Source organism: Thamnophis elegans, chromosome 16 (assembly GCF_009769535.1).
Source record: "Thamnophis elegans isolate rThaEle1 chromosome 16, rThaEle1.pri, whole genome shotgun sequence".
Lineage (NCBI taxonomy): Eukaryota > Metazoa > Chordata > Lepidosauria > Squamata > Colubridae > Thamnophis > Thamnophis elegans.
The window spans coordinates 25,547,805-25,571,510 of NC_045556.1; the positions used below are offsets into that span (position 1 = coordinate 25,547,805).

The 23,706-nt window shown below is 48.5% G+C and overlaps 1 protein-coding gene across 2 annotated transcripts; it reads left to right on the forward strand.

The window, feature by feature from the left end:
* The first annotated feature begins 19,940 nt into the window (after positions 1–19,940).
* LOC116518909 (haloacid dehalogenase-like hydrolase domain-containing protein 3) lies at positions 19,941–22,827 on the forward strand. Of its 2 annotated transcripts, none has more exons than XM_032232446.1 (2): positions 19,941–20,000; positions 21,974–22,826. In XM_032232446.1, exon 2 carries the CDS (start codon positions 21,983–21,985, stop codon positions 22,703–22,705), a length of 723 nt encoding a protein of 240 aa, XP_032088337.1. In that variant the 5' UTR covers positions 19,941–20,000; positions 21,974–21,982; the 3' UTR covers positions 22,706–22,826. The 2 variants fall into 2 exon arrangements, with proteins under 2 accessions (XP_032088337.1, XP_032088338.1); XM_032232447.1 differs by lacking the exon at positions 19,941–20,000 and adding an exon at positions 20,013–20,696 and having other exon boundaries at positions 21,974–22,827.
* The last annotated feature ends 879 nt before the right edge of the window (positions 22,828–23,706 follow it).

A 23,706-nucleotide genomic window follows, 5' to 3' on the forward strand; every position in this document is an offset into this window, starting at 1 on the left:
CCTAACATGAACCTGGACCCGGACTCTGACCCAGACCCTGACCATAACCGTAACCGTAAGCCTAACATGAACCCGGACCCAGACCCGCACCCGGATCGTGACCCTAACCCTAATCCTGACCCTATCATGAACCCGAAACCGGACCCTGACCCTGACCCAGACCCTAACCCTAACATGAACCCGAACCCGAACTCGGACCAGACCTGGACCTGGACCCTGACCATGGCCATGACCCTAACCCTAACATGAACCCGAACCCGGACCCTAACCCTGACACGAACCCTAACCCTAACATGAACCCGAACCCGAACCCGAACCCACTGGATGTGGACCCTGACCCTAAACCTAACACTAACACTAAATAAATCCGAACCCGGACCCGGACCCGGACCCAGACCAGACCTTGACCCTAACATGAACCCGAACCCGAACCCAGACCCGGACCCTGACCCTAACCCTAACCCTAACATGAACCCAAACACAAACCCGGACCCGGACCAGACCCTGACCCTAACCCTAACATGAACCCAAACCCGAACCCAGACCCTTACCCTGACCCTAACCCTAACATGAACCCGAATCCGAACCCAGACGCGGACTCTGACCCTAACATGAACCCGGACACTGACCTTGACCCGGACTCGGACCTGGACCCAGACCCCGACCTGGACCCAGACCCCGACCATGACCCTAACCCTAACATGAACCAGAACTCGAACTCGTACCAGACCCAGACCTGGACCTTGACCATAGCCCTGACCCTAAACCTTACATGAACTCGAACCTGAATGCAGATCCTGACCCTGACCCTAAACCTAACATGAACCCGACCCGGACCCGGACCCTGACCATAACCGTAACCCTAACATGAACCCGGACCCGGACCCTAACTCTAGCATGAACCCGAACTCGGACCAGACCCTGACCTGGACCCTGACACCAACCCTAACATGAACCCGAATGCAAACCCAGACCCGGACCCTGACCCTAACATGAACCCGGACTCTGACCCTGACCTTGACCCGGACTCGGACCTGGACCTGGACCCAGACCCCGACCTGGACCCAGACCCCGACCATGACCCTAACCCTAACATGAACCCGAACCTGAACTCGGACCAGACCCAGACCTGGACCCTGACCATAGCCCTGACCCTAAACCTTACATGAACCTGAACCCGAACCCGGATCCTGACCCTGACCCTAAACCTAACCCCAAACCTAACCCTAACATGAACCTGAACCCGGATCTGGACCAGACCCTGACACTGACCCTAACCCTAACATGAACCCGACCCGGACCCTGACCATAACCCTAACATGAACCCGGACCCAGACCCTGACCCTAACCCTAGCATGAACCCGAACTCGAACTCGGACCAGACCCTGACCTGGACCCTGACCATGGCCCTGACCCTAACCCTAACATGAATCCGAAAGCAAACCCAGACCCGGACCCCGACCCTAACCCTAACATGAACCCAAACCTGAACCCAAACCCGAACGCGGACACGGACCCTGACCCTAACCCTAAACCGAACCCTAAACCTAACACTAACATGAACCCGAACCCGGACCAGACCCGGACCCTGACCCTAACATGAACCCGGACACTGACCCAGACCCTAACATGAACCCGGACCCGGACCCTTACCCCGTCCCTGACCCTAACATGAACCAGCACCCGAACCTGGACTCTGACACGGACCTGGACCCTTACCCTAACCCTAACATGAACTCGAATCTGAACCCGGATGCGGACCCGGACCTAGATCCTGACCCTAACCCTAACATGAACCCGGACCCGGACCCAAACCCTGACCTGGACCTGGACCTGAACCCTGACCCTGACCTGAACCCTGACCTGAACCCTGACCCTAACCCTAACATGAACCTGAACCCGGACCCTGACCCTAACCCTAAAATGAACCCAAACCCACACCCGGCCCGGACCATGACCCTAACCCTATGTCAGGTGCTGCTTTATTTAATAATCGGGAAAGAAACCACTCAACTCCATTTGATTGAAATTAAGTGTACTTTTAGTAATTACAAACGAATAGTAGAAAGCTGAGTCTGGTTAATTGGGCGTAAAAGCAATGAATATCATGTATAGTTCCATCCCCTCCCCTTGGCACTCCAGTCCATAATCCAATAATATTTCACCCAACTGTCAGGTGGGAAATATCTTCAAAAAGCATTATCAGGGTGGAATGCTGGACAGTTAACCTTGGCGGGAAACTCCCTTCCTCCATATGCGCAATGAGGTGGTCAGGACAGCTTCTAGAATATTCCTCCAGCACATAATGATTCCCCTCCCAAATACCATGCCCCCCCCCCCGTTTCAATGGCAGCCGAAGCAGCAGCAAGGCAGAGGCTGACATCTGGCCCTCCTCCAGAAAAGTGCAGTCAAACCTGCAGAAACGAAAGAACACAGACAAACAGACAGACAACATGACACAGAAGAGAGATATGGGAAGGGAAAAACAAAACAAAAATTAGCAGTCCATCTAAGAATCAGGGCTTGTCAGGGTACATAGAGTAGAACTTGCGGAGCAGACAAGGAGCTCGAACATGGGACTTGTCAACCCATTCAGTGTGAGATGGGGGAAAATGCTTCCAAGCCACAAGGTACTTAATATGGTTTCTTCGTTTACGTGAGTCCAAAATCTCACGGACCTCAAAATGCTGCTCACCGTCTATCAAAAGTGGGGCGGGTGGAGGCGGAAGAGGAGCCCTCAACGAAGAAGTAAGTTCAGGCTTCAGGAGATTAACATGAAAAACAGGATAAACTCGGCTGAGGTGTTTAGGTAATTGGAGGTGGACGGAGACAGGGTTGATGACCTTGATAATTGGAAACGGCCCAACATATTTGGGGCCCAACTTCTTAGACTTCTGAGTCGTTTGAAGGAACTTAGTGGATAAATAAACCTGATCACCAACTTTATACTCATGGGCCTTAGTCTGTTTTCTATCAACATGTTTCTTATGAGCACGGTGTGCAGCATCTAGAGCCCGGAGTGTCAAAGGCATACTTCCCGAAGTCGGTCACTCCACTCGGATAGTGAAGACACTTGCAGTTTCTCGCTAGGAATCTCTGGAATGGGCACAAAATCCTGCCCGTATACCACATGAAAAGGGATAAACCCAGTGCTACTGTGTACGGAATTGTTGCATGCCACTTCAGCATGAGGCAATTCCACCCAATCATCTTGCTGCTAGTTGAGGAAACAACGTAGATATTGTTCCAGCACAGAATTAGTCCTCTCGCAGGCCCCATTAGTCGGAGGATGGTGGGAGGAGCTTAACCCCTGGGCGGATCCAATTCGTTTTAGGAATTCTTTCCAGAACAGGGAGGTGAACTGAACACCCCTATCCGAAATGATGCGGTCGGGTACTCCATGCAAGTGATACATATGTGAGATGAACATCTTAGTGAGAGATTTAACGGAAGGGATTTTGGAGCAAGGAATGAAATGAACTTGCTTGGAGAACAAGTCAGTAACAACCCAGATTACTGTGTTTCCTTGACTCTCTGAAAGTTCAACAATAAAATCCATAGAGATCTCCTTCCATGGGGCTTCTGGGTGAGCTACCGCCTGGAGCAACCCTTGGGGTTTTCCCGGAGGGCGTTTTGCCGCGGCACAAACCGGACAACTAGCTACATAGGTCTCAATGTCTTTTTTCAATGAAGGCCACCAAAATTGCCTCTTGACGAGATGCAGGGTCTTGACGAAAACAAAGCGTCCAGCCATGTGAGAGTCATGAGCCTGTTGGAGCACGATGGTCCTAATGGACACAATTTAGAAGAAGTTTGACTTCTAGTGACAACAGGAGCAGCCAGGCTTTTTGTGGGTATGACAGGTTGGACAACACTGAGCTTTGAACAGTTGTACTGTGGAAGTCTGGACAAAGCATCAGCCATAAAAAATTTTTCCTCCCGGAATGTATTTCAAAGTAAAATTGAATCTATTGAAATGTTGAGCCCAGCGCATCTGCTTGGGAGAAAGTTTTCTGGGGGTTCTCAACGCCTCCAAATTTTTATGGTCAGTCCACACCTCAAAAGAGTGTTTGGCGCCCTCCAGAAAATGGCGCCAGGTTGTCAAAGCCCAACGAACAGCAAAAGCCTCCTTCTCCCAAATAGCCCAACGCTTTTCCATGTCGGTCAGTTTGCAAGAGGTGTAAGCGCAGGGTTGTAATTTACCTTGGCTATTTGCTTGAAGCAGTACCGCCCTGACTGCTACATCACTGGCGTCAGCCTGGACCACAAAAGGTGTGTCCATGTCTGGGTGCTTCAGGACCGGCTCCTTCGCAAAGAGGCATTTCAGCTTTTCGAAAGCAGCTTGACACTCCATAGTCCAGTCCAATGGTTTACTAGGTTTGGCCTTAGCTCCTCCTTTTGATTTAAGGAGGTTTGTTATAGGGAGAGCTATTTTAGCGAACGAGGGAATAAACTGACGATAGAAGTTAGCAAACCCCAAAAACCTCTGTAATTGCTTACGTGTACATGGGGCCTCCCATTCGGTGACAGCCTTGACCTTAGCGGGGTCCATCTCTATCCCCTTGTGGGAGATTCGATAGCCTAGGTAATCAACCCTTTTCCTGATGAAATTTGCATTTGGACAATTTGGCATAAAGTTCTGCAGCTCGGAGTTTCTTCAGAACTGTGAGAACCAGCTTCACGTGTTCTTCACGTGTTTCCGTGTAAATAAGAATATCGTCCAAATAGACCATTACGCCTTTGTAAGATGGTCATGCAGAACCTCATTAATCAGTTGCATGAAGATTGCTGCGGCCCCTGGAGCCAAACGGCATTACTCAAATGGAAGCAACCAAGGGGGCAGTTGAAAGCAGTTTTCCATTCGCCCCCCTCCTTAATTCTGACCCAATAGGGAAGCTTCCTGTAGGTCCAATTTAGTGAAAATCCTCCATTCTCTACTTGGGCCAGCATGTCCTTCAGCAGTGGTAAGGGTAGAGGTTCTGGGCAGATATGCAGTTTAAATTTTTGAATTAACACATAATCTGAAGGAGCCATCTTTCTTTTCTCTGATAATACTGGTGCAGCTACCTTGGGCCTTGCTGGTTCAATGAAGCCCCTTTCCAAGTTTTTATCAATGAATTTCCTCATTTCCTCCATCTCTCTAGGGGTCATTGAATATATTTGGGGTTTTGGGAGCTTCACCCCAGGTAAAATATCAATGGTGCAATCTGTGGCTCTATGAGGGGGTAATTTATCAGAAGATTTCTCACTAAAAACATCCTTGAGGTCCCAATATTCCTTTGGAATTCTCTCCTCCTCAATTTTCTCTTGCCCCCTGGCCGCCAGTGGGGGACAGTATTACCAGACTCTGGAGGCTCCATCTTCCCCTCAGGGGGTGTGGCAGACCGAATTCGTAACCACCCATCTCTCCAATTAATGCGTGGGTTCCATCTACGGAGCCAGGGGAGTCCCAAAATAAGGGGCCAGTCCATTCCTGGGGCCACAATAAAAGTTATCATTTCTTGGTGGGTTCCCATCCACATCTCGATGGGTTCAGTAGAAAAATGAGCAGGACCGCCCCCCACAATAGAGCCATCTATTTGGCAAAAAGCAATAGGGATTTTCAAAGCTTTCAGCTTCAAGCTCATTCTCTCAACTATATCAGGGCTTATCATGCAACGTGAGTAACCAGAATCTAAAAGAGCCAGAAGTTTCTCTTTTGCGCCAGAAGATGGCACTCTAAGCTCTACTGGGATAAGCATGGGCCCCAAGTGGGAACTTACCCAGCGGTCAGCATCTTCATAGTCACTATCGTCAGATGAGCTGGGACTGCCATTTCCCCCCCTCCTCTGGCTCGAAGCATCGAGAAGTCTCCTCCCCACCCAAAGCGGTTTCTTTTCTCTTGCCGGGAGTCTTCTCAGGTTTCCTCTCTCTCCGGGGGGGGGGGGCAGAGCGGAGTGGGTCAGCTTGACTCAGCAATTCACAGCACGGTGCCCCTCCTTCCCACAGTGGAAACAAGCGGAGGGCTTGGGCTTGCCTGTGAAACCTCCTCTACCTCCTTTTTCACCCTTTGGGAGGGGAGTTTTAGGGGGGGAGGGGAATCTTCAACTTCTCCCTCTTCCTTGCAATGAAGTCTAGTCAAATCAAGCTCAATATCTGCAGCGTTCTCATACCAAGGCTCCAAGCGGCGGGGAATGTGTCTGTTTACGCACTGCTGGTAAACATCTCTATTCAAGCCATCTGCGAATCGATCCAACAAGGCTTCTCCAGACCATCCCCTCATATAAGCCGATAACTCTTGGAATTCCTGCACATATTCAGTCTTTTTCCCCTGTCTGAGGGTCGTAAATTTTAACCTAGCTCGGCGCTCGGTGAGGGGGTCGTTAAAACGTCTCCTCATTGCTGCCATAAAGTCATCAAAATTCCTCAGGAGAGGGGAGTTACTATTATGTAATCCGACCATCCAGTCAGCTGCTTTCTTCTCTAGGGCCATTAACACTATTTTTACTTTAGATTCATCAGAGTCTAGATCAGGCCCATATATTTGCATATAATTCCAGACCTGAATAATAAACAGCCCCAAACCGCTAGGTTCTCCATCATACTTTATGCTTAAGGGTGGGACCTTAGCCATCCGGCGTCGCCTGCCCCCCCCCTGCTCTCGGAATGTCTCTAGCCTCAAAGGGAGAGGTCGGTGCTGGGTTTTCTTGCGCACACCCCCCTTCGGCGTCTCCAGTCTCCCTTAAGCTAAGCAACGGGTACCTTTTCTCTAGTTCCTCTGCTGGGTCCCTTTCCACAGCACTCTCTCGAGCCTGGCGTTTGGCTCCATGCCTCTTCGAGGAGTTTCATGCCTTGGGACATTTTGTAGTCTTCCTCCCTAGAGCCACGCCACGTCAGCAGCTGGTTTTTTTGGGTCTCCTCCTCGTGACTCCAATTAGCAGTTCCTCAGGTTCCTCTTTCTGTCCCACTCCCCAAGTCCAGCTGGGTCGAACAGCAGGTTCCTCCACTCTCAGGTCGGCCAGCATTTCTGTTAAAGATGGTGCTGCCGTTGCACCCATTTCTTCTTCCTGGTCGCTTTCATGTAAAGACATCTTTCTTTTCCTTCTGTGAGGGCACCCCCCTCGGAAGGTGTTCGCTCCGGGTTGGATGCGAGGTGAGACTCAGCTTATTTTTTTTTCGAACAGAACTTTTTATTTTTCTTTAAAAAAAACCCACAATATGTCATCATTGTCAATCATTAAGACATTGAAGTACAATTTTTTTCTTTGTTGTGTGTACCCCTCCCTCCCTCCACCCCCACCCCCCCCTCCTCCTTCCCCCCCCCGACTTCCCAGAACCCGTACACGGTAGTGATTTTTTAACTAACACAGTCTAAAATCTATTGAGAAAAAAGAAATAAAGAAAATTAATGACATTCTAGATTGACCTTAGCTTCTTCTTACTGAACTGACTTTTAACAATTTAAATCATTTCTGATCTTAAGCATAGGCTAACTGGAATTCTTAGTCCCCGTATTTATTTTGTATATAGTCAATCCATTTCTTCCAGTCTCGTTTATATATCTCATTTGAATGATCTTTGAGATATGCCGATATTTTAGCCATTTCGGCTAAGTTTGTTACTTTCTTTTTTTTTGTATTAAATGTTTTATTCATTTTCATTTTCAATTTTGTACATTCACTTATATACGGGATATTTACAATAATATAATATAATAGTAATAAAAAAAAAGAAAAAAAAAAAACCCAACCTAAACACAACTCATAAACCCAACCTATCACTTTCATACACCCCTTCTTCTCCCCCTCCAACTTTCCTTTCTCCCTCCAGCGATCACCCCTCCTACTTCCCTTTCCCCTCCTATCTTCCTTTCTCGCCTTCCTCACCCTCCTTCCCTCTCATCTCCTTACATTCCCTCTCCTCCCTCCTTACTTCTCCCTCTTTCCTTTCCTCTACTTCTCACTATGGTGCATTTCTCTGTTAAAAAGCAATAAGAAAAAAAAAGAGAAAAATAAAAAGAAAAGATAAGGAACAACAGTATACAAGTGTATTCTTCTTATTCTATATATTGAAACTATATCTCCACCCACCCACCCGCCCCCAATAAACCCCCCTCCCTAACCCCCTCCGACTTCCAGGTCACACACCCGGCACAGTTCAGTACCATTCACCTTCAAAATATCTTATTAACAATAATAATAAAATAACATAAAAAAAACACTCCGAAAAAGAAAAAAAAAAGAAAACAAAAAAGTAAATAATAAAAAAAAAAATTTTGAAAATCTTTTGCATTATGCTCAGCCTCCCATCATTCTTAAAATTTAAACAGTGTGAATCATTCCATTTATATTTTATCCTCGTCCCTTACTTCTTTGATATTTACCCCCATCTTCCTGTAGACTCTCAGATAGCCTTTCTTAACCTTATATTCAAATATTAGTTTATACAAAAATCAATTTATCTTCATGCTTTCGCTACTCATCTTCCTATCCTTCGTTTCACGTCTCCATTCCTCCCAAGCCCAAATTGCATAAGATTAGGATCTCGCTCTTCACTTTAAAATCCTGAGCTTTTTATGTTATACTTCAGACATGTAAATTCGTAAATGTGTGCCCAAAATCCATACCAGTTCGTTCAATCCCAAGATCCCTTCATCAATATCCCGCTCCACCTTCCTTTCTGCCCCACTCTTCCCAACTCCATCATCCCAAACCGCAATTCAATAAATCTTAGTCCCCACTTTCCTCACAGAAAACACTTCATGCGCAATTTGGATTGAAATTCAAATAAGTCTTGTAAAAGGTCCCGTATAATATCTGTCTAGAATAAGCAATGCTTCTTCCATTCCTCATCAGTACACAGCTTTACCATTTCATACCAAACAGAAATCCTAAAGTTTTAATCAGTCCAAAAGCTTAGAAAGTATTTTAAAGACGTCGCTGGGTCTATATTCTTTACTCTTCTGCCCTTCCGGAAAGAAAAGGCAACCCTCTGCCTTATAACCACGTGTCCCGCTGCTTTGAAAATATGACTGAATCCTCAGTTTCCGCTCTTCTGCCTCTCCAGTAGGGGGAGAACAACTCCCTCCTTCTTGTAACCAAGTGACTTGCTGCTTATCTTTCCTTCACCTTGTCCTTCCGCGCTTCCGAGTGAGTCAAGAGGCCCCACCTTCAGAGTTTTATAATAAAAGTCCCGAGCTTCCGAAACAGAATTCATACGAAATCTTTGATTTTCAAATGTAACTGTGATTCCAACTGGAGCTTCCCATTTATACTTTATTTGACGATTTCTAAGTTCTTGGGTTAAAAAGGTATAACTTCTCCTTGCTTGCAGCATCTGGAGCGGGACTCTTTAAAAGACAAACAAATCATGGCCATCTATTCGGAGCCTGTTATTGTAAAATTTTTGAGTAATCGCATTTCTGGATTCTCTTGTGAAAAAGTATATAATTATGTCTCTTGGAAAGCTGTCGTTGCTCTGCTACACGCGAATTCTGGCGATAGATTTTTCGAATATTCCAATCAAAATTGAGTCCCGGACCTCCCACCGCTTGCTGAAAGCTTTTACAAAACGTCTGTTTCAAGTTCTCTCCTTTCTTTTCGGGCAGTCCTCTAACTCTTATTGCAGACGCCTTTCTGTTATAATTTATCATTGTAAGTTGTGTTTGAGTATCGTAATCTCTTGTTGTAATGCTTGGATATTAGAAGTCAAATTAAATTAGCCCCCTCCAAAGTTTCCAATTTCGTCTCCATTTCTTCAATATAATCTCTTAAAGTAGACGTGACTTCAAACATATTCGCATTTATCTGGGCAATTTTGGTCTGTATTTTATCGCATAATCCCACACAAATTCTTTAATTTCTTTTCTAAAGTCATTAATTATTTGAAAGAGAAGCTCCTGTGTCAAAGAATCTCCAGTAGATGGCGTAGGAGACAAAGGCAGCGATTTGGTAACAAGTTCTTTAAGCACAAGGGGGGAGGATTTTTTTGCCTGTTTAGACCTGGGAGACATTATAGATAAGATCTGAGAATAGACAGATAAACAGTGTCTTCAGCTGGTCAGTTCTCCATAATTATTTGTAGATTTTGCTCGTTAATGAGTAGCAGTCTCCGGGGAAATAAAGCAGTTAATTACGTCTTCAATCACCAACACAGTAAAACGCCTTTGTATCCAATTGCGCAGAGAAGTTCAAAGGAAGATACAAGGCTGGTGTTTAGATAGTTAACAAAAAAAACACATCACAGAAGTGAGACCCGCTCGTATTATCTTAAAAACAGTTTATCATTGTCCTGAGTGCGGGAGTTCGGCTGTCTAGGGCTGCAAAAAGGCAGCTGCGAAGAACTGGCTGGAGATAAGAGCTCAGTTACGCTGGGTCTATTCTCCGTTCGCAGCCCCCCAAAAAAAGGAAAAGGGCTGTGAACTACGAATAAATCCTAACACCTGAGCTTCTGCCTGTCCCTTTCTGCCAGAAAGGGATGATATCTATTGATCTTAATTAGATATACAAACCAGTACTCTAAGAGGGGCTCCGTTGAGCTCCTCGGCGACAGGCTCCTCCCACAGGAAGGTCTAAGTTTGTTACTTTCAATGTCCATTCTTGGATTGTAGGCAAGTCTTCCTTCTTCCAATATTGCGCCACCAACAGTCTTGCTGCAGTTATCAGGTGCAGAATCAAATTGGTCTCTACCACTGTAAGTCAGTACATATACCTAGTAAAATAACTGAGGAATAAACTTTATCCTTCTTTTAAAAACATTTTGCATGACCCACCATATTTTTATCCAAAATGCCTTAACCTTTTGGCAGGTCCACCATATATGATAATATGTAGCGTCAAGAGAACCACACCTCCAACATTTAGGCTGTACATTCGGATACATAGAAGCCAACTTTTTAGGATCTAAATGCCATCTATAGAACATCTTGTAAAAATTTTCTCTCAGATTTTGAGCTTGTGTAAATTTCACAAAAGTATTGTGTTTTGCATATAATAAATTAGTAGCTACCTGGTCAGAGATCAACATGTCAAATTCAGATTTTAATATGTTAATAGCTTCCTTAACCTTTGTATCGTCTGGGTTCATTGTTAACCTCCAGCTCTTTTCTCTTAATTTCCTCTTCCAGTTCTGTTCGTTTTAAACCCTGCTTATTTCTATGTGTTTTATTTATATTCATCAAACTCCTCTCATATACGCTTTGCTTGCGTCCCATACAAATTCCATAGATGTTCCCTTATTCATATTCAAACAAATATTCAGATAGTAATTTTTTACAATCATTAATATACTTTTCATATCTAAATAAGTTTTCATTCAATCTCCAAGACCTTCTTGCCTGCACTACCCTTCCCGACTCCATCCAAACTGGGTTATGGTCCGAAAGGACCCTAGCTGCAATCTTTGTTTTCTTGACCCTAGAAAGCAAATCATTAGTGGTTAGAATAAAATCAATCCTTGAGAGGGATTGATGCCTGTCCGAGAAGAAGTGAAGTCATATTCCTCTGCATTTCTTTCTCGCCAAATATCTCTCCAATTCAAAATATCCATAATATCAAAGAAGATTTGGGTAACTTTGCTCGCATCGTGGTATTTAGGCGGGAAATCTTCTTATCTCTCTTAGTGTCTATCACTCCATTCCAGTCACCAATAGTATACAGGAACTATAGTCCCACTGTACTAATTTAGCATGAAGATTTCTATAGAATCTATCTTGCTGTGATTTGGAGCATAAATTCCCAAAGTAATGTCTTTTTCCCTTCTAAGATTAAGTCTAAAGCAATATATCTTCCGAAGGGATCTGCTCTATTAATTCAGCTTCATATCTTTTCTTAAGTATAAACTATACCATTCTTCTTTTCCATAGCAGAAGCTGCAAAATGTTGACCAAGTTTTGAGTTGATCAAAATATTTTGATCAGTTGACTTGATATGAGTTTCTTGCAAACAAATTTACATCGTTCTTAAACTGTTTGAGATAATGAAATAGTTTCTTCCTCTTCTGTGGAGAGTTCAGTCCGTTGACATTCCATGTAAAATCTTAGTTGTCATCTTTGGTTGGTTGAAGCATTTTTAGAGCTTCCTGCATGGCCTGTTTAACCTTAGGTCTAGCTCCTCCCACTGCTTCCAGATTTGTTATTGTAGTTCCTTGATCGATGGCCGATGATTGTTGATGCTGTTGCTTTTTAGCTTGTTTCTCCATACATCTAGTAGTCATGCGGCTAGGTCTTGGTTCCATAGCACCTTGCACTTCTAGAGAAGAGAGATGCTCCATCTTGTCTGGTGGTTGTGTAGTTTGCTGTCTATCCTGTCCTTCTTGTGGTCTTTCTCTAGGTCCAGATGATGCAGGGTGTCCGGCCTTCAATATATTATAATAAAATCTCGGGCTTTCCATACAGAGTTGAGGCGGTACCTTTGCTTATCAAATGTAAATATGATGCCAAATGGTGCATCCCATCTATACTGTATCTGACGATTTCTGAGTTCTTCGACCAAAAAAGTGTAGTCTCTCCTGGCTCTTAACATTTGAGGTGGTATCTCTTTCAAAACAGCCAGGTCCTTGACCGCAATTTGAAGCTTAGTGTTATAAGACGCTTGCAGTACCATATTTCTAAGCTCTCTTGTAGTAAATATATAACGATGTCTCGAGGAAGCTGCTTTCTGCTTTGCCAGCCAGGAGTTAACGCGGTAAGCTTTGTCAATTTGCCAGTCTTGGTTGGTCCCTGGTCTTCCCATCAGGTGGTCAAAAGCTTCCGATAGGATCTGTTCAGGTTCTCCTGTTTCTCCTCACGCAGCCCCCTTACTCTTAATGCGAACTCCATTTGTCGGTACTGTATCATAATAATTTCTTTTTCAGCATTTTCCACTTTTTGTTCCACCACCTCTGTTTTCAATGTCAAGTTAGCATTGGCATCATTAAGAACCTCTAGAGTATCTTCCACTCCAGAAATATGTTCTGTTAATACAGTTACAAGACTCAGCATGTCGTCTCTAATTTTATCAACCTTAGCCTCAAATTTCTCATACAGCTAAGCTAAGCAACGGGTACCTTTTCTCTAGTTCCTCTGCTGGGTCCCTTTCCACAGCACTCTCTTGAGCCTGGCGTTTGCTCCATGCCTCTTCGAGGAGTTTCATGCCTTGGGACATTTTGTAGTCTTCCTCCCTAGAGCCACGCCAGTCAGCAGCTGGTTTTTTGGGTCTCCTCCTCGTGACTCCAATTAGCAGTTCCTCAGGTTCCTCTTTCTGTCCCACTCCCCAAGTCCAGCTGGGTCGAACAGCAGGTTCCTCCACTCTCAGGTCGGCCAGCATTTCTGTTAAAGATGGTGCTGCCGTTGCACCCATTTCTTCTTCCTGGTCGCTTTCATGTAAAGACATCTTTCTTTTCCTTCTGTGAGGGCAACCCCTCGGAAGGTGTTCGCTCCGGGTTGGATGCGAGGTGAGACTCAGCTTATTGTCAGGTGCTGCTTCATTTAATAATCAGAAAAGAAACCACTCAAATCCATTTGATTGAAATTAAGTGTACTCCTTTCCTCCACATGCACAATGAGATGGTCAGGACAGCTTCTAGAATATTCCTCCAGCACATAATGATTGCTCTTCCAAATACCATGCCCCCCTCCCCATTTCAATGGCAGCCGAAGCAGCAGCAAAGCAGAGGCTGACACCCTAACCCTAACATGAACCCAAATCCGAACCTGGATGCGGACCCAGACGCGGACCCTGACCATAACATGAACCCGAATCCAAACCCGGACACAGACCCTGACCCTAACATGAACCTGGACCCGGATCCTGACCCTTACCCCGACATCGACCCTGACCCAGGCCCTGACCCGGACCCTAACCCTGACCCTAACCCTAACATGAACCTGAACCCGGACCCTGACCCTAACATGAACCCGAACCCTTACCCCGACCCGGACCCTTACCCTGACCCTAACATGAACCCGAATCCGAACCCGGACCCAGACCCCGACCCTAACATGAACCCGGACCCTGATCTGGACCCTGACCCTGACCCGGACCCTAACCCGGACACAGACCCTGGCCCGGACCGTGACCCTGACCCTAACATGAACCCGAACCCGGACCCTGACCCTAACGTGAACCCTAGCCCGGACCCCGACCATGACCCTAACCATAACCCTAACATGAACCCGGACCTGAACCCGGACCCTGACCCTAACATGAACCCGAACCTGGACCCGGACCCCGACCCTTACCCGGACCCAGACCCTGACCCTAACCCTGACTCTAACCCTAACCCTAACATGAATCCAAACCCAAACCCAGGCCCGGACCCCGACCTTAACCCTAACATGAACCCGGACCCGGACCCTGACTCTAACTGTAACCCTGACCCCCACCCCACCCCCACCCTAATATGAAGCCAAACCCTCACCCTCACCCTCACCCTGTCCCGGACCCAGACCATGACCCTGACCCTAAACCTAAACCTAACATGAACCCGAACCCGAAGATGATTTAGTTTTAATAGTTGTTTTATACGTTATTTGATTTATGCTTCTGCAGGAAATTAGACAAAAATTGTAGAAACAAGTACAATGGTTTCAGATGGCAGTCCAGTCCCTTTTTAAAAGCTTCAAGGATAAGGTGACCAGATGTCCCGCTTTTGGCGGAACAGTCACGATTTTTCACAATTTGTCCCGTGTCCCGCGACGTTTTAAAAGTCACGATTTTCATGGGTAAGTGGATGAAAGGACATCAGCAGTGCTGCCAGGACCCGCTGTGCGAGGGAAGAGCAGGGCGGGACCTGAGGAAAGCCGGAGGGAGGGTGCTCGGAAGGAGGGGGAGCCAAGATGGCGGTAGCTGAGGAGGAGGTCTCGCGGCTGCTGCTGCCACTGACGCCGCCAAGGAATTGCAGAATGATAGTGGCTGTGCGCCGGGTGGGCAGCCTGCGGGGCTGGAGGTTGCGTAGCGGCTGCGCACTGCCGAGCACTAACAGGAGTCAGGGGGCGGGCTGGTCGAGCAGCCTTGCGTACACATCTCGCCTCGCCGCCCAATGGAGGCTGCCCTGCTGCTGGCGCTGCTGTGCCTCTGCTCCGCCGCGAAGATGCCACCGCCACCCCCGCCGGCTTTTCCCGCCCGGACACCCGCCACCAAGGAGCCGCCCGAAGCCTTCCTGCCCACCATTGGCTGCACCGCGGCCGACTTGCCTCGGGCGGGCTGGAAGGCTTCAGGCGGCGGGCGTCCAGGCGGGAAGAGCCCGCGAGCGGATGGCGGTGGCATTGCCGCCCAGGAGTGCCCGAAGCTTTCCTGCCCACCACCGGCTGCACCATGGCCGACTCGCCCCGGGCGGGCTGGAAGGCTTCAGGCGGCAGGCGGCCGTGCAGATACGCAACTCACCTCGCTGCCTGATGGAGGCTGCCCTGCTGCTGGCGCTGCTGCATCTCTGCTCCGCCGCGAAGATGCCACCACCACCCCCGCCGGCTTTTCCCACCCGGACACCCGCCGCCGAGGAGCTGCCCAAAGCCTTCCTGCCCACCACCAGCTGCACCGCGGCCGACTCGCCCCGGGCGGGCTGGAAGGCTGGAAAGCTTTGGGCAGCGGGCATCCGGGCGGGAAGAGCCGGTGAAGATACCACCACCACCACCCCCGCTGGCTCTTCCTGCCTGGACACCCGCCACCCAGGAGCCGCCTGAAGCCCTCCTGCCCACCACCGGCTGCACCGCGGCTGACTTGCCCCGGGCAGGCTGGAAGGCTTTGGGCGGCGGGCGGCCAGGCGGGAAGAGCCGGCGAGCGGATGGCGGTGGCATCGCCGCCCAGGAGTGCCCGAAGCTTTCTTGCCCACCACCAGCTGCACCACGGCCGACTCGCCCCGGGCGGGCTGGAAGGCTTTGGGTGGTATCTGGGCAGGAAGAGCCGGCAAAGATGCCACCCCCACCCCCACTTCCTGCCCAGATGCCCGCCGCCCAGGAGCCGCCCGAAGCCTTCCTGCCCACCACCGGCTGCACCGCAGCCGACTCGCCCCGGGTGGACTGGAAGGCTTCGGGCGTCCAGGCTGGAAGAGCCGGCGAGCGGATGGCGGTGGCATCGCCACCCAGGAGCCGCCTGAAGCCTTCCTGCCCACCACCTACTCTCCCCGGACTTGTTTTGATGAGTGCGGGGCGACTGACGGTAGTTTGCGCCAGCCGTGCCCGCTCAAACTATCGTCAGTCGCCCCATGTTAAAATCTGGTCACCTTACGCTTGGTGGGAGCTGCGGACGCCGCTGGGTGGGCGCTCCCCACACCGCGCATATCCCTCTCCTTCTTCCCATCGCACGTGATTCCCCTACCGGCGCTGCCATCCATCGGAGGCAGATATAAAGCTCCAGAAAAGGCGCCACGACTGGGGCCAGGCGCCAGTGGAGGCTGCTCTTTGTCCTGCCTAGGGGAAGGGCCCAGGACTGGGACTAGGGAGGACTCCATTGCGCCGAGCCAGGTAGGTGCCTTCCTGCGCTTTGGGTACCAAGCAGGATCCCTGCATCGTTTTCTGGGGCAAGGGAGAGACTTTGCAGACGGGCGACGGAGCAGACCTGGAGGGAAGAAGAGGTGTTCACTTGGGAGGGTGGGGAAGGGAGCGCGGTGGGTCAGGTTCTTTGGAGCAGTTTGGCAGCCAAGGTGCAAGGACCGGGCGCTCTCCCCCGCCTCCCCGTTCTCCGAAGCTAATTTCCTCCTGTGCAAGATTTTAAGTCTGCAGGGTATGTTTCCCCTCCCTTCCCGGTCACCTGCTCCCCGAGAACTCTGAAGAGCACCTGCGGTTTCTTCCGTGGGTAGCCCGAGACGGAATCCACTTGCCAGGTAGGCATCTCACCCGTGGAACCCAAACAATGTCAGGCCTGGCTCCTTTTGCAGGCGGGTTGCGCTCCCTGCGAGAATCGACCACACTTTGCCTTTTTCCAAGACGGTCCCTCTCCGAGGCTGTTGCGGTGGGATAGAAAGGATGATCGAGGTTGGTTTTCTTCCTCCACCCCCCACGCTGGCGGACTGTCCCCTCTCCCACCTCTCCCCTCCGTCTTGTGAAGGCTGCGATCCGCGCCTCCCCCACCCCGATCCTTTCTGCTAAGACACAAGGGTGCTCAGTTTTTGGCAGTTATCGATATACGAGGCGCGACGAGGCGCGATTGATGGGAAAGGAAAGATAAAGGGTGGTTGAGCGGCTATTTTCCTTGAAGGAGTGGGGATGGGTGGTGGGTGGGGAGAGATTAAGACAACACAGTTGATAAAGAGATGTTAACGAACGGTTCGGGATGAGAGTAGGCTCTCCACAGGATGGGAACCTGAGGATGTTGTGCACTCAGTGTCCCTCAGTCCCTCAGTGTCACTCAGAGTTTTAGGACTCCTACATGCCCCTCCCAATAATTGGGCTCCCTTCAAAAAGGGTTGGAGATTTTTAGTATCCTGTTAGGGACCATGCAAGTCTGACCCGTCCAGAGGATGGGTGGTAGTTGGGAAAGCCTCTTTTCTTTGCAGACAGTAACCGTCTTTTGATGGTTTTATTTCCTCCCATGGGGAATGGAGGCTGCTGTATTAAGGATTTGTCCGAAGACGTGCTTTCATATAATTCATGACTTTGTATATGTGTGTGCATGTAGGCAGAGATATTTCCTTAGATGAGGAAATGTATGTCATCTGAAAGATTATGGAGCAGAAGGAGGGTGAATGTGGGCTGTGATGCACGGCTAACCCTCTAGAGATTTTAGCAGAGCACAAAAGGATTGTGGCTCCCAGTAGCAGCAACGGCAGCAAACGTCTTCCTTGCCAGCTTCTAAACTGGGATGTTATTGAAAGAAAGGAACCCTTGAATGTGAAGCTAAGAGTAAATTTTAGGCAACCAGATAGTGAGTTAGCTCTCCAATTGTAAAAAATTGCAGGCTGCTTAATTCATTCTCAGAGTATATTATCTTTTCGTTTTTGCCCTTGGTTTCAATTGGGATTCAAATAAGAACTGTAGTCCAACAGCTACATTCCGTAAGAAGGGGGATGAGTGCAAACGCCCTTGCACTGTAAGGCTATGAAGCTGGAGCTGATATGTTAAAGTCTCCAGTTTAAATGTCATCTTAGCTAGGTGACCTTAGGGAAAGTACAGCTGTCAGTTAAGGTACCTACCCCCATCTGCTGAATGAAGATAATAATATATTCTGATTTAAGGGAATGATGGCAAACAAGGCTTCTTGAAATAATGCTTGCAAAGTAATATAGAAATGTTGGCTGCAAAAGTTGATGGAATTAGGAGAGATGGCAAAATTGACTGCTTTGATTAAAGAACACAATTAATTTTGTTTCTACTTGGAAACCCCTTTTGTGCTTCGGGGGAGGGGGAGTAAAACTTTGATTTTGGTTTTTCTGATTAGATAGTTTGTTGTTATAGAATTGGGTAGTATATATTATTTTGTAAAAGTAAAAAGTTGGGGTTGTAATGTTATTATCTTCTACTGTGCTAAAAGAGTCAGAAGTCAATGCCTCCTCCCCCCTTTTCCCTTTCTACCACACACTTTCTCCTTTTTCCCCTTTTCCCTTCTTAATTTCCCCTTATTTTTATTTTTTTGTCTTTTATATTCTGATAAAATAATAAAAATAATTAAGCAGGCGAGAAAGATGAAAAGTAAATGTGATTAAAGTTCACTTTTCATCTTCCTCCACCATCAGTGCCTTTCCCTCTCACTTTGGCCTTTTCTAGTGGAGCAAAAATAATATTTCTGTCAAAGCTTCCTTCCCAGGGGAGAACTCCCAGGATGCCAAGAGATGGGCATTAAAGCCAACCCAAAAAAGGAAGACCCTATCCCAGAAATCTTGCTTCAAGCCGAATTTCCCCCCATTTCCCTCATTACACTAAAAAAACCCTCTTCCGTGTCTTCCTACTAAATGAGAGCCTTTTGGTGTAATGGTGAAAGGGCTGGCCTACACACCAAGGGAAGATGAGTTTGAGTCCTACTTTGGGGCCAGTTGTTCTCTCTCAGCCCAACCCACCTCACAGAGTTGTTGTTATGTGGAAAATATTAAAAGGAAGATTAGGTATGTTTTCCGCCTTTCAGTTATTTGTAAAAATAAGACAGGTGGGATAAAAATCTAATAAATAATAAAAATAAAAATAAATGAACCATAGACCATTTATTCTATTAGAACATCTTATTTCTAATCAATTCAATTGGATTATTCCTTCATGAGGATTGAAGGTAGCCTTAACTAAAAAGTCCCGATTTTTTTTTAATTTTTAATCAAGACACACACACCCTCAATGGTGTCCCTCTTTACCAATCTGAAAATCTGGTCACCTTATTCAAGGATGAAGCTCCCACAACTTCCGAAGGCAACTTCTGTTCCATATAGGGTCTCCTGCTTCTGCAGGAGATTGCACTAGAAGACCTCCAAGTCCCTCCCCCCCCCCCCCCCCCCCCCCGATAATTGATTCCTTAATAGTCCACACCCTCCATGTTGTATGATTGTTAAGGAAAGTCACATGGATCCTTTAAATGTCCAAATTCAACAGCCGGAACTGGCTAGCCAAGGTGAGCCAAGGTGGCGCAGTGGTTAAATGCAGCACTGCAGGCTACTGCTAGATCAGCAGTTCAGCGGTTCAAATCTCACCGGCTCAGGGTTGACTCAGCCTTCCATCCTTCCGAGGTGGGTAAAATGAGGACCCAGATTGTTGGGGGCAATATGCTGACTCTCTGTAAACCGCTTAGAGAGGGCTGAAAGCCCTATGAAGCGGTATATAAGTCTACTGCTATTGCTATTGCTAGCAATTTTTCCAGGACCGTCAAGTTACAAAAGGGCGGGCTGGGGTTTTCTCTTCAGGCTGAGAAGGAGGCATGGGGAAAAACGGGAGGGCAGCGAAAGGCTCCTGGACAGAACCGAAAGCGCGAAGGCATCTTCCAATTTTGGCAAAAATTGCCAAAAAAAAATGGCAATTTTTGCAAAAAGGGCTCTCTGCGCAGGCGCGTGAACGGGCTGGAGCTCCCGGGCGGAACCTCCCTCCGGACTTCTGGGTTCCGGAGGACGGAAGTTCTTCCCGCGCAGGCCAGGTGAGCGGCCGGGGAGGGGGGCGGGGGCGGGGGCTGGCGAGGGCTCCGGGGCGGCAGAGGCTCCTTGGGGAAACGGCTGTGGGCCGCTTCGAGCCGGAAGCACAGAGGGCGCCCGGGGTTGCCTGGCATCGCCGGCTGACCCTTAGTGAGGGGTCTCCAACCTTGGCAACTTTTAAGACTTGTGGACTCCAACTCCCAGAATTCCTCAGCGCTCAAAGCTAAGCCAGCAAAGCTAAGTTGGCTGAAGAATTCTGGGAGTTGAAGTCCACAATAAGACATAAATTGCCAAGGTTGGAGACTCCTGCCCTAAAGGCCCCTTGGGGGCTACCGGCAGGCTGTCTGCCCAGCGGCGGATGGCCCCGCCCCCCGACGGCCTCGGAGCCTCGGAAATTGGCGGAGGGCCGCCCGAGTCCCCGCGACCCCAGTTTGGGGTTTGGGTGAGATCGCCGAGGAGGCAGCTTGGGGGCTGTGCGACCGCCCCCGCCCCCTTTAGAAGCAGCCCTGGGTGCGGGACCAAACGCTCTTCCTTTTCGAGGGACACCGCTGTCCCGGCCCTGCTGCCGGCTTGGCGGGCTGCACAGGACGGCCGGGTGCACGGAAGGAGACAGCCCTCGCCCCCCCGCCTTGGCATCCCACGCCCCTCCGGTTGCCTTGAGGGTGAAGGGGCTCTACGGGAGGTGGGAGTGTTGTGTTAAGGTAACCCTCTGACTCGGAGGTTTCTTTGATTGATTCCCTTTTGAAGAGGTCCATTTCCTAGACGTTGAGTCTCCCCTCCCCCCAACTTGTAGGGCCAGATCTCTGCAGGGTTGCCTTGTCGAGAAACCGGCTCCCTTCCAGGAGCCTTGAGCACAACCGCCTCCTCCGGCTGCAGACTTTGCTAGATTCTGGGCCAGGGAAAGACCATCCTTTTTCACCTTCCTTACTTCGCTCAGCTAGGAATATGATTAAGGGGGTTTCTTTTTCATAGAGAGGGCTGTAAAAAGCACTGTGAAGCAGTTTATAAGAGAGGTACTACTACCACTCTATAAAGCCCTAGTAAGACTACACCTAGAGTTCTGCATCCAGTTCTGGTCCCCAAACTATAAACAAGATGTTGAGACTCTAGAAAAAGTGCAGAGAAGAGCAACCAGGATGATGAAGGGACTGGAGGCTGAAACAGGCAATGAATAGTTACAGGAACTGGGCATGGCTGGTCTTGTGAAGAGAAGGACCAGGGGAGACAGGATAGAAGTCGTCCAATATTTGAGGGGCTGCCACAGAGAGGAAGGGATCAAGCTATTCTCCAAAGTACCTGAAGGCCAGACAAGGAACAATGGATGGAAACTGAACAACGAGAGATTCATCCTGGAAATAAGGAGGAGTTTCCTGACAGTGGAACCCGTGGAACAGAAGTTGCCTTCAGAAGTTGTGGAAGCTTAACCACTGGAGACGTTCAAAAAGAGACTGGTCTGCCATCTGTCAGAAATAGTGTAGGGTCTCCTGCTTGGGTGGGGGGCTGGACTAGATGACCTGTAAGGTCCCTTCCAAGTCTGTTAATATGTATAAGTGTGTTTTTTCACTCTAAGACTGTTGGATTGCCCATGTGAGCCTAGCTTCAATTAAATCATACCCTCATGGAAAATTACACAAGTAGGAGAACCTATACCTTGGTCCTTGTGAAGCTGGCCTTAGTGACTTAACTAGTGGAATGGCTTGCCTCCAGAGGTTGTGGGTGCTCCATCACTAGTCGTTTTCAAGAAGAGACTGTACGGCCATTTGTCTGAAATGTTTTAGGGTTTCCTGCTTGAGCAGAGGTTAGACTAGAGAACCTCCAAGGTTCCTTCCAATTCTGTTATCTGTTCTGTTACCTGATCAAGAGTTGAACTCAAAATAACTTGCAGGATGGTTCTAATCTTTGCTGAGGAGGATATGCTCAGTCCCTGAGAAAACAGGGCAGGATGAGGCCTACTTTTCTCTTTGTTTTGGTGCTGCAGGCAGCTGTTATGCTGAGACTTCGTCTTTTGACCTGGGATGTCACAGACACTCTGCTTCGTCTCCGGGTACCCGTGGGGCAGAGTTATTCCGCCGAGGCCCAGGCCTTTGGCCTCCAGGTACCGGCTGAGGTGCTCAACCACTCCTTTTCCCAAGCTCATATATCCCATAGCCAGCGTTTCCCCAACTATGGCTTGGGCCAGGGCCTCAGCTCCAAGCAATGGTGGTTTGGGGTTGCCTTGGAGACCTTCCAGCTTGCCGGAATTCATGACACTGGTGTTCTTTGGCCCGTTGCCGAAAAACTCTACCGGGATTATAGTAGCCCAAAGAATTGGGACCTGGTCCCAGGTGCCATTGAGGTACTCCAGTGGTGCCAGCAACAGGGGATCCCCATGGGAGTGGTCTCCAACTCTGACCGCAGGGTGCAAGAGATTCTGAGCCGGTGCAACCTCCGACAATATTTTCAGTTTGTCTTAACCTCGGAAGAAGTGGGGTTTGCCAAGCCAGACCTGCGCATTTTTCTGGAAGCCCTCCGCAGTGCCAACGTGGAGCCCCAGCTGGCTGCTCATGTGGGGGACCATTACGTGAATGACTACTTGGCTGCAAGGAAGGCTGGGCTGCACAGCTTCCTGTTTAAAATGGCCAGGGGGCTGGTTGACAGCAACATGGAGGTACCAGAAAACCACCTTCTATCTTCACTTTTAGATCTGCAGGCTCGGATAGAGAAAGGCTAAAAGTAAATGGCTGGATTTCGGCAGCTGTTTCTAGCAGAGGAAATTGCAATTTTAACAACTCTTAACATGAACCCGAAGTAAGACCAATAAAATCTTTATCACTGCTGATAAGAGTTTGCAGCATGGAATTAGAGGCTGATGCAAAATGTTTTTGGGGAACTGAGGGGATTCTAACATACACACTCAATTGCTGCTAACAGGAAAAGAAATGTAACAGGCATAATAGGGGGGGGGGTATTACTTTGGAGTATTACAGAACAGTTTGCTTATTCCAGGCGAATTTACAGACTGGACATGTAGTTGTGATTGATTTGTGAAAGATTCCTTGATGTTCCTTGAGAATTCCAAAAGTGCTTTTTCAAAAGGCAACTGGACTTTGTTTTCCCTTAAAAGGAGAAGGAAAAGCAAAGTCCAAGTGCCTTTTGTCCCACCAAGAGTGTCTTTTGGTGGGACAACCATGAGCTGGATGACTGAGGATGTCTATAAACTTCTTTACGTGGAATCTTTCTATCCCAGCTCTTTTCCCAGCAACCTTTGCTAATGATACAAGAAGTCGATTGAGCCCCACACTGAGATTACTTCCCACTGAGAAATTCCACTTCAGTCCAGTCTAAAACTGAAACAGGGGAATGGATCTGGGTCCAAACTCCAACTGGTTCTCACAGGGTTAGAGGTCAGCCCTAGAAGCTGGGTGCGGATGGGATAGCACAGAACTGCTGCCACTCACTGCCCCACTCACCTGAAGTGCAGCCAAGAACAGCCAAAGTCCAGAGCCATTGTGCTGGTGGGCTCTTAACTGGGCTGCAGGATCCCCTCATCTTCCTCAGTTTGTGCAACACAAAATTGAGAGGAGCTCTGAGTCTTGAGGGCACAGCCTGGCACTCTCATGGGGCACCTTTCCTAGCTGGGGCTTGTCTGCAACCCCCATTGTTCCCACAAGATGGCAATGCTGGGGAAGGATGGCATTCCCATTTGTGAGGAAATGTCCTGTCCCGTCCACC

Bases quoted from the DNA above. Each gene is read 5' to 3' on its own strand.
- LOC116518909 (XM_032232446.1), top strand. From the start codon at position 21,983: ATGCTGAGACTTCGTCTTTTGACCTGGGATGTCACAGACACTCTGCTT.